We start from the raw sequence: 13,867 nt of genomic DNA on the forward strand, positions 1-13,867 counted from the left end.
AAATTGCTGGAGCAGTAAGCCCTGGGAGAAGAGATTCCCCTGAGTGGGGCAGGGAGCACATCAATCACACAAAGAAATATCAGCACAGGTAAAAGCAGCCCACGGAGCACAGCAGAGCACTGTGAGCCAGGCACAGCCACACCTCCCTGCTCAGTGCCTGTGTTTGATGTGAGTTACTGAAAAATCAGTGGGAAAATCCCCCTTGGGCACCCGGGGTGTATCACACACCCTGCACCCACACAGCCCTTGGTACTCCTGGGGTCCCAGACTCCTTTTTAATGTGGATAAATGTGACCTTCCAGTCTCCTGCAATCCCACTCCTTTTTAAAATATTTTTTTCTTTTTTTCTTTTTTTTTTTTTTAATATTATTATTATTATTCTGTAGCTAGTGATTTATATTTAGCATGTGATTTATATTTTCTACAGCTGGTGATTTTTTGGCTAAAAGTGCAGGCTTTAGTGATGAAAATCCACGAGCCCCAGCCTTGCTCTGCCAGCAGGTGTGACAGGCAATAGTTTGGCTGTCAGAGACCTGGTTTAAAAATCTGAAAATAATAACTCTGTGCTTGTAGAGCAAAGCCCAGCCTGCAGGAGCCCACACTTCTTTCTGCTGCATAGCAAAAGCTTAAAAGGGCCCTTAGTATTGAACAAGCTCAAATCCATCATTCCTTTCTGGTTCATTGTCTTTTTGCCATCAAAAAGGTTGGAAGTGCAGGGACAGGCTCCTCTCTGCCTTATGTGGAAAGGGGAATACACAGAATTTTACAGCTCTGCTTGTCTCAGTCTTTGGGACATTTTTAGGGAGCTGGGAGAGCTTGGCCTGTCTCCTGTGGTGTATATGGTGGCATTACCAATGAAAGATGAACAATTTTAGCTTTTTATGGTTCTTAATTGAAATTTAAGGTTTTTTAATTGAAATTTCTTTCCTTCCTCCATGCTTGGCCTTCCGAAAACGGGTTCCTTTTTATAAAATTCTTTTTTAAGGAAGGAAGGAAAAGCATTGAGCTTGTGTCTGGCCCATTCTGTTTGAACAGAGCCCTGTGTGTTACCCCCAGCACACAAAGGGGCTCTGTCCAGGGAGACTTGGCTGAGAGGCTCCTTATTGAGGATCCTTCATCCCTCGTGCAGATTGGCATCAGGGCAACTGAGAGAGGGAACAGCAGGCCCAGGGCTGAGGAAGGGCTGGGGTTAATTGTTATATTTGTTATTTTTAATATTTGTTATTAGCTTTATTTGTTATTAGTTATATTTGTTTTATTTGTTATATTTGTTATATTTATTTTTGTTATTTTTGTCATATTTGTTATTTTTTAATTTGTTACATTTGTTAGATTTGTTAAAGTTGTTATTTTAAATATTTGTTATTAGTTATTTTTTTATTTGTTATATCTGTTATATTTGTTATTTGTTATAATTGTTTTATTTGTTATATTTGTTATTTGTTATATTTGTTGTTATATTTGTTATATTTGTTATTTGTAGTGGAGTAATTTGTTATTTGTTATATTTGTTAAATTTGTTTTTTGTTATATTTGTTATTTGTAGTGGGGTTGTTTGTTATAGTTGTTATATTTGTTATATTTGTTATATTTGTTTTTTGTTATATTTGTTATTTGTAGTGGGGTTATTTGTTATATTTGTTAAATTTGTTTTTTGTTATATTTGTTATTTGTAGTGGGGTTATTTGTTATTTTTGTTATATTTGTTTTTTGTTATATTTGTTATTTGTAGTGGGGTTATTTGTGCTGAGGAGCAGAGGCAGATGTGCCAGCCTGGCCCTGCAGGGTCACTGGTGGCAGTGCCACAGTGACAGCTCAGGGCTCCTTGGGTGTTTTGGGCACTGGAGTCCCTTTGGAAGGTGGGAAATGGGATGTGAATCCAATGGTGAGACATTTGTTGGGCAGTAAAATCAGTTCAAGGGAATAATGCTCCTGCTGCACCTGCTCGTGTGGAGCCTGGCACAGGAACAGCTTCAGATCATTTGGCTCATTTTGTCCAAGCCAAATGAATGGCCAGGGATGCAGGGATAATGGGAATGTGCTTTGTGGAGCCAGCAATTCCTCCCCCTCGAGGGTCTCGGATCTTCACCTTCCCTGTGACCCTGCTGCTTTCAGTGAGGGACCAGCAGCAGCTCTGGCTCTGAGCCAGGAGCCCAAAGCCAGGCTTGGCTGAGCTGGGCTCAGGCTGTGCAGTGTCTGCTGCTCCTTCACTGACCTGCAGCGTCCACGGATTGCTCAGCCAGGCCACGAGGAGCCTCCTCCCACTCGCCGTGTCCTGGAGGTTTGTGTTAGGGCAGGAATTGCATCTCTTGGCAGGGCAGGAGAGGAGAGCTGCTCTGCTTTCCGAGGCGTTGCTCCTCGGTGAGTGTCTCCAGCTGCTGCTCTCCCCTCTCCCGGCCACTGACTCATGCTTTTTGCCATCACAATGAGTCTGTTTGCATAAACAAAATTAAGTGCGCTGTGTTTATTCATTAGGGAGATTCGAAGTCTCTCAGCAACCAAGAAATATACTTCATGGGATGAACTCCTCTCCCTATTCCCCCTCTTGTCCTTTAGCAGCTAAGTGAGGAGGGAAGGTTTGGGAAAACACTGGTGTGACACTCTCAGTGTGTGTCTGAGGGATGCTGCAAACTGCCCAAACACAGAGGGTGGCACAGTGAGGGCAGCAGGGTTTGGGCAGCCCTGCAGGTGGGCAGAGCCCAGGGAGGGTCCCCCCAGTGCCAGCTGCTGTCCCCACCATGGCTTTGCTGCCTCGGGAGGGGTCTCAGGTGAACTCAGGGCTGTGCCTGGGGACAGCTGAGCTCAGCTCCCTGCAGATGGCAGTGCCACCCTGTGCTGCAGCACCCTGAGGAAACGCATCCTTCTGCTGCCTGTCTCAGAGTGGCTTCCCTTCAGTGGCTGCAGCCCTGCCCTCCTGGGTTCGGCTGTAATTTGGTGTGTGTGGAATGAAGAGGTGCCTTTGTGCTGCAGTCACCTCTGGTGTCTGCCTGTCACCCACTCCTGTGCAGGGCAGCTCCTGCCAGCCTCTCCCAAATCCTCTCCCAGCATTTCAGGGTAAGAGATCCCTCAGAACCTCAGCAATTTTCTGTGCAGTTTTGCCCTTTGGGTCAGCGGGAGCTCAAATCCCCTGCTGTGCTTTGCCTTCTCTAAATACAATGAATTCAAGCCCCTCTGGATCATGAGATGCTGAGTTCAGAGGAGCAGCCAGCCCAAAGAAGGGACAGGGACAGGGAGGATGAGGATGGTGTGAGCTTGGGAGCTCCTCTTCCCCTATGGAGCTCCCTTGGAGCAGCCCAGTTGAGCCTGGCCACCTGAGCAAGCCAGTGGTGATGTATTGAGAAAAGAATCTGCTCTGAAGCAGAATGGCAGCTCCTTAAATTGACTAAATTACATTTGTATTTCAGAAAAGAAAAAGAAGCTGTAAATCGCATATTTACACAGCGCAGCACGCGAGTGCTCATACGAGACCCAGATGTTCATTAGAAACATGGATTTTTCTTCCTTGCTGCTACCCTGAAAACTGGGAAAAAAGTCAGCTATGTTGAAGGGTTACAAAAGAGCGAGTTAAGTCTACAAAATCCAGGAAATTTCCCGTTAAGACGAAAAATCTGGGGTACTGTTGTAGTCCTTTTAATTCGGCCCCAAGACATAAATTAAAGCCAGAGGATCAGCTCAGGTGCTCAAGTTCTCAGACCAGAGCTGTGGAATTTCCAGGTTAAGTTACTTAAATTTTCCTGTTGCTGAATAAAGCTGAAATCCTGTGTGCCATATATTTGCTCATCATAAAATGTTCTCTCCTAGCCAGTAACAGCTTCTTTGTTGGCGAAGCCTGTCTGGCTCATGAGGCTCCCAGCCTTTGTACAGGGTTTGGGAGTTAAGAACTTCCACATGGCCCCTGCTCTGAGGCTTTTGTGAATAAGCAAGGCAAAGCACTTGCTCCATGGCCAACAAATGCACGGGATATGGTTTGAATTCTCTGGGTTTAAATGCAAAGGATAATATTGATTTTGTTAAGGTAAATGTCTTTAATTGAACGCTGGATAAACTCGGCTCTCACTGGGTCATAATGGGCTCTGGGCATTCCTCCAGCACAGCAGTATGAAAATGTCTCTTTTAGTGTCTCCTGTAGAGAAATGCAGAATTAAGATTTAGATGAAAAAAAAGTGAAATGGAGTCCATCCCCAGTCTCTAAAAAAGCATTTCCTGAAGCAGAAGGACATTTACATGGATGGAAATCACTGCTTTATTAAGGTCAAGGCTCTGCAGTACCTGCTGGTGTGGATTGTTTGGGGCTTTTTTTGGAGTGGTGGAATAGAAAATGAAAAGAGGGAAAGAGACACCGAGAGGAAATGAAGAAGTCTCAGTGTGACTCAGTGTCACCACAGGACCTGGGTGGGATCCTGACCCAAAGGGGAGCTGGGCAGATCTTTAATGATGAAAAGCTCCAAACTCTGCAATCCTTCTGCACAACCCATTGCTGAGTATTTAGGAGGGTGACAAGGACAAGAAGACAAGTGGGTGACTCAGACCCCTGATACTCATTTATCAAAGGCAGTAAAGGAATTTAAGAACAGACCAAACACTCTTGCAGCAGATGATGCCCTTTCATTTATTGCTAATCTACCATAGTACAGGCAATATATAAAAATACTTTACAGATAGCAAAAAATCATTACATTGGAGGTTAACAACGTTGTTGTAGGAATGTGAATGATATAAACCCCTTTTCAATTGTGACAGTAAGGTTTTTGAACAAGCAATTTGATTCAAAAGACATCTGTTAGGATGATGTGAGTGACAAGTGCTCACTCGTGTGTCTATTAAAATATGGCTTTACCTGAACATCTAGGGCAGGGCTTTGGGGGGAATCATTTCACAATTACACACTCAAACAAAAATGTGAGTGCCAGGCAGGCCAGCACTGGTGAGATTCTCTGTGCCCAGGAGCCACCAGCACAGCAGAGCAGTCCCTGCCCAGAGCAGTAACTGCTGCTTCCAACAGCACATCCGGGGGCTCCTGGGTTTGACAAACATTATTCATTTCTGAGACTCAGTCCTTCTGGAGCTTTCTACCCAATGTTGCTATTTTAGGAGTTAGAGGAGGAAACTCAACCCCCCCCAGGTGAGATCACCTTTTACAGCATCAGCACCTTCAGGTGAAGTTTATTGCAATGTGCAGGTATTGATTTCTATTTTTGTACCCCTGAAACAACGAAAATGGCTAAACAAACCTTAAACAGACCAGAGTGGTTTGACACTGGCTGGCAGTTGGAGAAGTTGCTATCAAGCTGTGACCCCTGCAGTTAAAACTCAGCAGATATTAAAGACACAGATGCCAATCTGATGTCAAACGTTCCAAAAGGTGAATTATTCCTTCTGAACTGAGATGAATAAAGGATCACAACCTTCCACGTGTGATGGCAGAGTGCTGCCTCACAGGAAAGAAACCACTGCAACGTCAATGATGAGGAAAATAGTTGATTTCTGGAGAATTTTACAATTCACCCCATCGAGACCCAGCAGTGGTATCACTTCCTATTGCACAGGAATATGGAACATAAATAACAAACACTCAGAATTGCAGCTAAGCTGGGACATCAGATGATTTTAAGTGGTGCAAAAATGATGAGGATCTGAATCAGTTTAAGATTTGAAATTAAGACAGTCATTTTCTTGAGTCCCATCTGGCAGATCATTGTTCCCTATTAAGTAGCAATTTGGAAAGAAATGCAGGGGAAAAAGTCAGATTGAAATATTTAGAAACATATTTCTTAAGTGTTTAAAGCTGTCTTTGAAGTCTTTGGGAAATTTATCAAATACATCTTTTTTTAGGACAACAATTCAACAACAATTGCATAGAAAAGTAAGGCATTCAGAAAATGAAAACTGTTCCTTTATAAATACAAACCTTAATCCAAAAGTTGTTGCATATTTGGTCAGACAAAAAGCACAGTCATTTTTGTTGTAAAGATATGGATTACAAAATACACTTTAAAAAACATGCTAGCTACTTTGAGAACTGGTTTAGCTATGTTATGAAGCAGCAGCTTTTTATACAATAGAGAATAACATAGTGCTGGTTCTGGAAATCCTCTACATTCAGGAAATGCTGTATTCCTATGGGGAGAATGGAGGGATATGTATTTACATGGATACAAATAAAGCAAGTGCAAAACCCATGACTCTTCTACATTCTTTCTCCCAATAAAAACAACATACATGAGACACTTTCACTGTTGCTCAGATCTTACATTTTGCTCATTCTCATGGAGAAAAACAAAACCAGGACTTTGTATTTCATTGCAAGTATCTTCACAAGCAATTCCCCTCCTGGCAAACTCGACTTCCAACACTCATAACTGCCAAAAAAAAAATAAAAAAAATCTTTCTGATATCTTCCCACTCCCATTCCACTCTCAGACTGTTTACATATCATGAATGATGATTTTTATTCTATGTATATTTGATGCAGAAGTTTATAGAAGCTCATCCTGTATTCGCAGCCAAAGCTCGGATGGAAAAATGGAAGTTAAAAAAAAAAATACACACACACACATACACACACATACACACAAGACAAACAAAAAGAGATGAACTTTCGACTTCCAACATGCCCCATGAACTTCACATGGTGCAACTTCGATGGAAAATGCATTAGAGTTGTTCACCCTGCAGACAAGATATTTGTAGGCCTTTGGTACAATGGCAGGAAGGCACTGTGGTGAAACATTCAGATAACTGAGGAAAGACAGAATTTCCTCATGTGCAAATATGGCTATCTTCCAGATAAAGTGAGAACAAATTGCTCACAAAAATGCTATTAGCTCTTCCAAGGTTAAGCTCGTGCTTCTACAGAGAGAAAGTTGTATTAACAGAAATTGTAATACTGGAAAAACACTGCTCAGCAAGAACAGGAAATAATTTAGTACTGTATATATTGAAATTCTTCAGCCTAGCTATATAATTTTAACATACCAGTTTCCTTTTTAAAGAGACAACAATGCACAACATTATGTCTGAGGATGCTCCTTGTCTCTGGAAATAAATACAAAGTTGGTTGAAGCTGAATTATTTAACTACTGCTGCATGGAAAAGCAGATGGGGCAGCACAGCCTGAACCCCTAAAATACAGAATACATGGGGTGAAGCCTCCAGGCTGAGCTGCTGAGGGAGGCAGCTCTGTGCAGGGTGTTCCATTTCTAACCATGGATAAAATAACACAGCCACAGAGAGCAGGGACCTCCAGCATCACCCAGTGCCACCCCTGCCATGGCAGGGACACCTCCCACTGCCCCACTGCCCCACCTTGGGCACTGCCAGGGATCCAGGGGCAGCCACAGCTGCTCTGGGAATTCCATCCCAGGCCCTCACAGGGAGGATTTTTTTATGCTAATTTCTGATTTAAAGCTGCTCCCTGTGAGTTTGAAGCCGTTCCCCTTTGTCCTGGCACCAGCAGCCCCTCTCTGTGTGGGTGTATTATATAAATTACATTGTACACTGTCTATGTACACAGATGAATACCTATGCATTAAAGATGAAAAGGAGTACAGTCAAGGCAAGCATGGCTAGAGCACCTGTAGCACATAAAATACCCCTTCCTCCCAAAAAAACCCCAAACAAACAAACAAACAAAAAAAAACCCCAGCCCCAAAAACTAAAAAACCCAAAAAAACAAAAACAAAACCAAAAAATCCTCAAAAAAAACCCCAACAAAACAGAACAAAACAAAACAAAACAAAACAAACAACAAAAAAAGACCCAAAAGAAAATAACTCCCAAAAATAAATCCAGTAAATCAAAACCCAAGCCTCTCTCCCCCTCTCTAGCAAAGTGACTGAAGAACACCTAAGCACAGTGGAAATCTGGTGTATTTTGGTGGCAGAGCTCTCCAAACCCAAGGTTTCAGCTACTCCTTCCTTTAGGGGTTAATTTATTAAAATAACATTTCAGCATCTACAATCTAGAAGGCAGAACTGAAACACTGACTTTTTTCTTTGCTCAGATCCAGCACTAGATTTTACTTCCCTCCTTCCCTTTTCTAAAGTGGCATTATCTAAAAATACATATTTTTAGATATTTTAAAATATCTAAAAAAAATTATTCTCCTCAATTAATGAGTAGTTGCTGCAGACAATCAGAGCAGCAGCAGCACATCACAGACCTGAAAAGACTTTCCTGGGCTTCTTTGAGCTTCTATTTAAAATCTTTTAAAATCCAGCAAGAGAGAAGGTTCTACCAGGAATATGAGGATAATTTTTTTTTGGTTGTTTTTTAAATTTCTCTTATACTTTACATGTTGGATCATGGAAAATGTTTGATATATCCAAGTGTGAAACTGGGAGATGCATTCGGTCTGTTCTTTTACTCAGCTACAGCAAAGAACTTCTGACAGGCAACTTTTGGCATTTAGAATATGTCAAAATTGTCTAATTCATCAGAATGCACTAAAAACCCTTCATATGTGTCAGATTCTGGCCCTCTGCCAGTTTATAACAATCCAAAATATCTTCTTGAGGAATGTGAGCCACTCAGAGTCCTGCTGAGTGCTGTCTGACAGGAATTCCCCTCTTCAGCAAGGCCAGGCCTCTGTTTTGTTTCTGTGAAAGTCAGCATTAAAAATTAAATTAAATTACATTTTAAAAGGCCATTTTCACCTCTGCAGGTGCAGGCTGAGGCTTGGCCATGGCACCTGCAGGGCAGAGCTCACAGGGACAGCACCAAAGGGAGGCATCCCAGGGAGTTTTGGGTTTTGGGATACAGGGAACTCATTTTGGGGTGAAAGATTTGAATCTCATAAAACAGAAATAGAAGCCAGGCTGTGCCATTAGTGCCAGGCTGGGATGTGCAGGGCTCTGCTCTGGTTCTGGATCTGAGCTGGGGCTGAGTCTGGAGCTCAAAAATTCAGATTTCTGTTCAAGAGCCAAATTTTAGCTGAGCCCCAGGTCAGGTGTCCTGAAGAACCTAATGCTTCTGTTTCCCACTCTAAACCCCAAGACTTTGCAGAATTTAAGCATCACTTTTTAGTGGCAGGAAATACATTCTTCCTGATAGTCTTGAAGAGATTTTTGTTGGACCAAGCACATGCTCTGCAGGGACTCTGCAAAATCTTTCTTGAGACATTGGGGAACCAATTCTGAGGCTGCTCTGCTGTATTCCCATTCCCTAATTCCTGCTGGCAGCAGTGGGCACGCTGGAATTCTGCAAAATTTACTGTGACACCACTGAAAACTGCAATAACCTCACTGTGCTTTCTAGAGCAGAGCTCAGGCTCTGCCTTCCTGAAAATATCAGCGTTTCCTTATTTATAAAACCCGGAAAGATTATTATGTAACTCCTAAAATATTATGGTTATCTTTTACTGTACACTGATCACCCACTCAGGAAGTCTTTTTATCCCACTGAGGAGGCCCTGGCTCCCCTGAATATTCTGACTTGTAGCTCTACAACTGCAGGTGGCAGTGGTTACCTGGAATGTGCTAAGCAGGAGTCAGGACAGGATATTCTAACACACGAAGCAAAACATAACAAAATGCTAACTCCCATGGAAATGTAACCTTTCCAGGAAATGCTGGTAGCTTTGCAAAGCTAAAGAGGCCAGGTGAATATAAATAAATGTATATTTTCCTCTCGAATGTATGGCTTCTGTAAGATGCAATTATTTTTACTCTGCAGCTTTGGGTGAGTAAATGTTCCAGCTGCTAAATGAGACAAGGTACGAGCCAAGAGCAGGTTCTACATGAAAAGAAACAGCAACAATTTGTTAGAGAGAAAATATCTAAGATGTGTTCATACACTGCCTAAATACTAGTAAGGATCAATCATAAAGTCTTTGGATTTACTGTGACTCCTATATATTAATCTCTGTTTTACCTGGGTTTATTTTACCTTGGGACAGGCATTGCAACTGCTGAATTGCTCTTTTCACTGGTTTGTTTTGAGAATCCCTCTCCTTCAAACTCCTATCCAGTCTGAGGAGAAAAACGAAGAAAACTCGTGGATTCAGCTGACATCTCCTGTTTGAAACACCAATCCCAGTGCTCAGAGCAAACTGGCTTTTGACCCCAGACTGGATGAAGGCTGAGTGAGTTTGGGCTGCCTCGGTTTCCTACAATAATAACATTTCTCAGGAGGGCAAATCACAGCGAGTGCCCTGCAGGTCGGTGCTATTCTCCCATGGAATATATTAATTACTCTTTGTCCCCCCTCTCCCCACCCCCAGTTCCACCCCCAGGCTCTGAGTGAGCCCTGCCCAGGGGACAGCTCCTGCCTCCCGTGGATGGATGGACACACAGACAGATGGTTTGCAGCAGGCTTGAAGTGTTTCCTCAGACAGATGCTCGGTTCCAGGAGAACAATGTGATCTCTGGATGAAAGGAAGGGTGTCCTTCGTGCTGTTTACACACAGAGGTGGCGAGTTGCTCAGCCAAGGCTGTCACTTGGTGCCAATTCATTGTTCCTTGCACTGAGTCTCTGCCTGGAGATGAACTGCAAAGGAAGCCAGAGGTTGCAGGGGCACTGGAAGGATCTAAGAGGTCACTTGTGGAAGGATTCGGTAAAAGTTGTCTCACAAATCTCTTCTTCTATGTCTGGCTTCTGGCAGGGAGTCCAGAAAATTCCTTCCTGATAATTTCGTTAACTGGGAAATAAAAGAAAGGGGAGGAAACATTAAAGCACTTCCAACATCACGACAAGTAAAAAGTAAAAGCAATTCTTGGGCAGTCAAGCTGAAAACATCCCCTCTGCATTCATAACTTAATTTGATTAAAATCTAGATGGTCCTGTTTGCCCAGATCACACATTTTTGGAAGGCAAGGAGTGCAGAGAGGGGGTTCCACTGTACTCGGTGAGATTCAGGTGCCATAACCCACAGAGACATGCCCAGGACCTGCCACATCCTCACACACATCCCCTCTGCCACACACACTGGGAGGAAAAGAAAGAAACATCTCTAGGAATCTAAGCATTTGAACATTTTCACTAGGCTGAAAGAAAAATATTCCAAAGAGGAAAAAGGCCAGGTTTGGAGGAAATATAATGGACAGTGAGGAAAACACAGAGGCTGCAATTCAGGTGAAAAAGTCTGCATTTGGTTTATGTTTGGTATTTTTTTAATCCCACTCTAGACTCTACCTGCTTTACATCTTTATTACCATTTATTTGCAGACTGCAAATAAACACAAACAACTTGCCTGCAGCACCAGGGCACTGTGAGAGGCTGGCACAGGCTTGCTAATAAAAACAAAGCTCAGGAGAAGACACTGAAGAACTTTGGTGTCTGTCTAAAAGTCACTATCACTTCATTTACAACAGCCAATATCTCCTGGCAACTTTTCACACTCACTTTCCTAAAGCACCCTTTGGCACCTCCTGGAACAACAATTCCCTCTCTAGAATTTAGCTGCTCCCTAGAATTTAAGAGCAGAAATCTCTGCACTTTGATGAGGAATCCTAAACCATGAATATTTTGATGCAGAACTCCAGAACTGCCTTTTTGGGGCTCCCTTTCACCTGCAGCTCCTTGGTGCTGTACTCATCATGGTGTGGAAACTCTTTAGTCACTCTGACAAATTTGCCTTAAAACCAGAAAACAAAATTTTCTAAGCTTCAGACCCCAGATCTAAAAAACTTTTCCCTGTGGATATTTAAGGGCTGAAACAAGGACAAACCAAAGCAGGCCCTCACCCAAGACTGATTTATCCTCAGGTTTGCAGCTGTAAGACTCCTCTATATTCTATCCAATTAACATTAATTAACATAGTATTAATTAACACAGTATTCCACTACTTCCCCCTGTGTAAAAATCCTGGTGCCCAGTCTCTGGCAAGTCTCTGGCAAGGGGAACACATGAATTAGTTTTTAATAGTTATGATTCATGGTTTGGAATCACATTCCTCTCTGCATGCTGGGATTTGTCTCTGAGAAAGTAAAATCTGTATTTTTTTCAAAGCTCCATGTTGCTACTGGATGTGGGGGGGGCTGTACTCCAGGAACTCCACACTCAAAAATCCCACCAGTAACAGCCCGTGGCTCAGCTCTTTCTAATTCCAGCTGGGAAATGCCTGATTTTGGTTCCTCCAGGAGATGATTTGGGCAAGAAAAGCACAACTGCTGCCCAGCATCCCAACCTGCCGCTGCCAGCTGGGAATTTGGGGTGAATTGTGGCAAAGGAAGAACATTTGGGTGCTCAGAGAGTGCTGCTGTGCAGTGCAAGGCAGCAGCCAGAGGGAGGGGAGGTTGGTCCACACTGGGGACAGAACCTCCTGCTCACTCACAGCTTCCTGCTTGCTCTACCCAGGAAATGACAGGAGCAGGTCCTCAATGGAAATTGTTCACAGCCCCAGCTAAAAATAGCAGTGAGGTAAAAGAAGTGGGCACCCACTCTTAGAGGGTCATTTCCTTCCCAGAAACAAGTGGGCTGAGGCTGCAGGAGATTTATTTATCAACACTTTTGTGCTGATAAATACAAAAAAAAAAACTAACAAAAAAATGTAGTTGAGTTTTATCTATTCCTTTTATCTAACACAACCATGGAAACACCAGAGCCAACAGTCATCTGCATTTAGGAAGGGTGAAATATTAATGAAACGTGAGCAGATAATGAAATGGAGCTCACTGGAGAGGCTTGGAGGGGCCCAGATTTGGTTGCCCCCTGCTTGGGGTGGCTCCGGGCAGGTTGGATGCTGTGGTGAAATGCTGACTCAGCTGCAAACTTCACTTTCCCTCCCCTGAGGTCAGCAGTGGCTTCTGTGGGCTGAGGTGACAGGGGGCTGCAGCCTGAACAGGGCTGAAAGGCTGCAGGGCACAGACAGCACCCCTGGGACTGCTCCCTGACAGCTCCTCCATGGGGAAAATTGGGGTTTTTTCCTAAGAACCTGGGTGACAAGACTCCCTGTTATCAGCTGACCTGAATGTCCCCAAGTCACCCTGAATGTCCCCCAAATCCAGGTGGTGAGGGGAGTGCTGGGTGCAGGTCCAGCTGGGCATCACTGATGTGTGTCAGTGCTGGTCCAACACTAAAATCTACAACCAGAGTCCCTAAACCCCATGGAAATGGAAATGAGCAGCAACGGATCCCGAGGCATGGACTGATCTCCAAGCCTGAAATCACCTCCAGCCCAAGCCTGGGGAAATCAAACACCTTTGGGCATGTGCACCCAGACCCAGGTGTCATCCAAAAACCTGGGTTTCAACAGGAGGCTGAACAAAATCAGCAAACTAAGCCGTGCCTAAAGCTCAGAGCAAGCCCAGAGCATGTGCTGACCCTGCTCTGCTGAACCCCCAGCTATCTTTTTTTTTTTGGTAGCATGGTTAAAACATATCTCAAGTATCAGTTCTCATTATTTGCTCGTTTCTAGCTGAGAGGAACTGCAGATAATGTGATTAAGAAATAAAACATTGTTATTTAAGGTGCCTGGCCCTGGTTGCTCTGCAGCACAGCGTTATTGATCCGTTTAATGAGAGAGAACTGATTAAATGAGGCCACAAGCACACATGCACAGATAATGAAAAATTAAATCATAAAAAAAAAAAAAAAAATTGAAATTACAGCTGCCATCAGCCACCCAGGCCAAGAAACGCCTGGCAGTGTGTCCTGTGTCACATCCTGCTGCTGGAGGAGTGGCACAGAGCCCTGGAGATGCCCAGGGAGGTGTCCCAGAGGCTGCTGGAATTATGGGGGGGGTCTGTGCCCCCCTCTGCTGGGACCCCACAGCCAGCCAAGGCTGCCTCACATCCCCTCAGCTGGAAATGGGGGTGTGTGCCAAGGGGTGACACTGCCCTGTCCCAGCAGCACAGAGCCCAAAGGAGCCCCTTGGAGGTGGCAGTGTCACCTGTGAGGGTGCCACACTCACATCCCTCTGCACCTGTG

The 13,867-nt window shown here is 43.8% G+C and overlaps 1 protein-coding gene across 1 annotated transcript in view; it reads right to left on the reverse strand.

Moving 5' to 3' along the window:
- Positions 1–4,593: 4,593 nt before the first annotated feature.
- The window catches only part of NFATC2 (nuclear factor of activated T cells 2), a 78,449-nt gene continuing 69,175 nt past the window's right edge, over positions 4,594–13,867 (reverse strand). Inside the window, exon 10 of the mRNA XM_088175109.1 lies at positions 4,594–10,636. Within this exon, the coding sequence (XP_088031235.1) occupies positions 10,581–10,636 (56 nt within the window). The 3' untranslated portion in view covers positions 4,594–10,580. The remainder of the gene's footprint in view (positions 10,637–13,867) is intronic.

The sequence above is a fragment of the Sturnus vulgaris genome, chromosome 17 (genome assembly GCF_052056855.1).
Source record: "Sturnus vulgaris isolate bStuVul1 chromosome 17, bStuVul1.hap1, whole genome shotgun sequence".
Classification (NCBI taxonomy): domain Eukaryota; kingdom Metazoa; phylum Chordata; class Aves; order Passeriformes; family Sturnidae; genus Sturnus; species Sturnus vulgaris.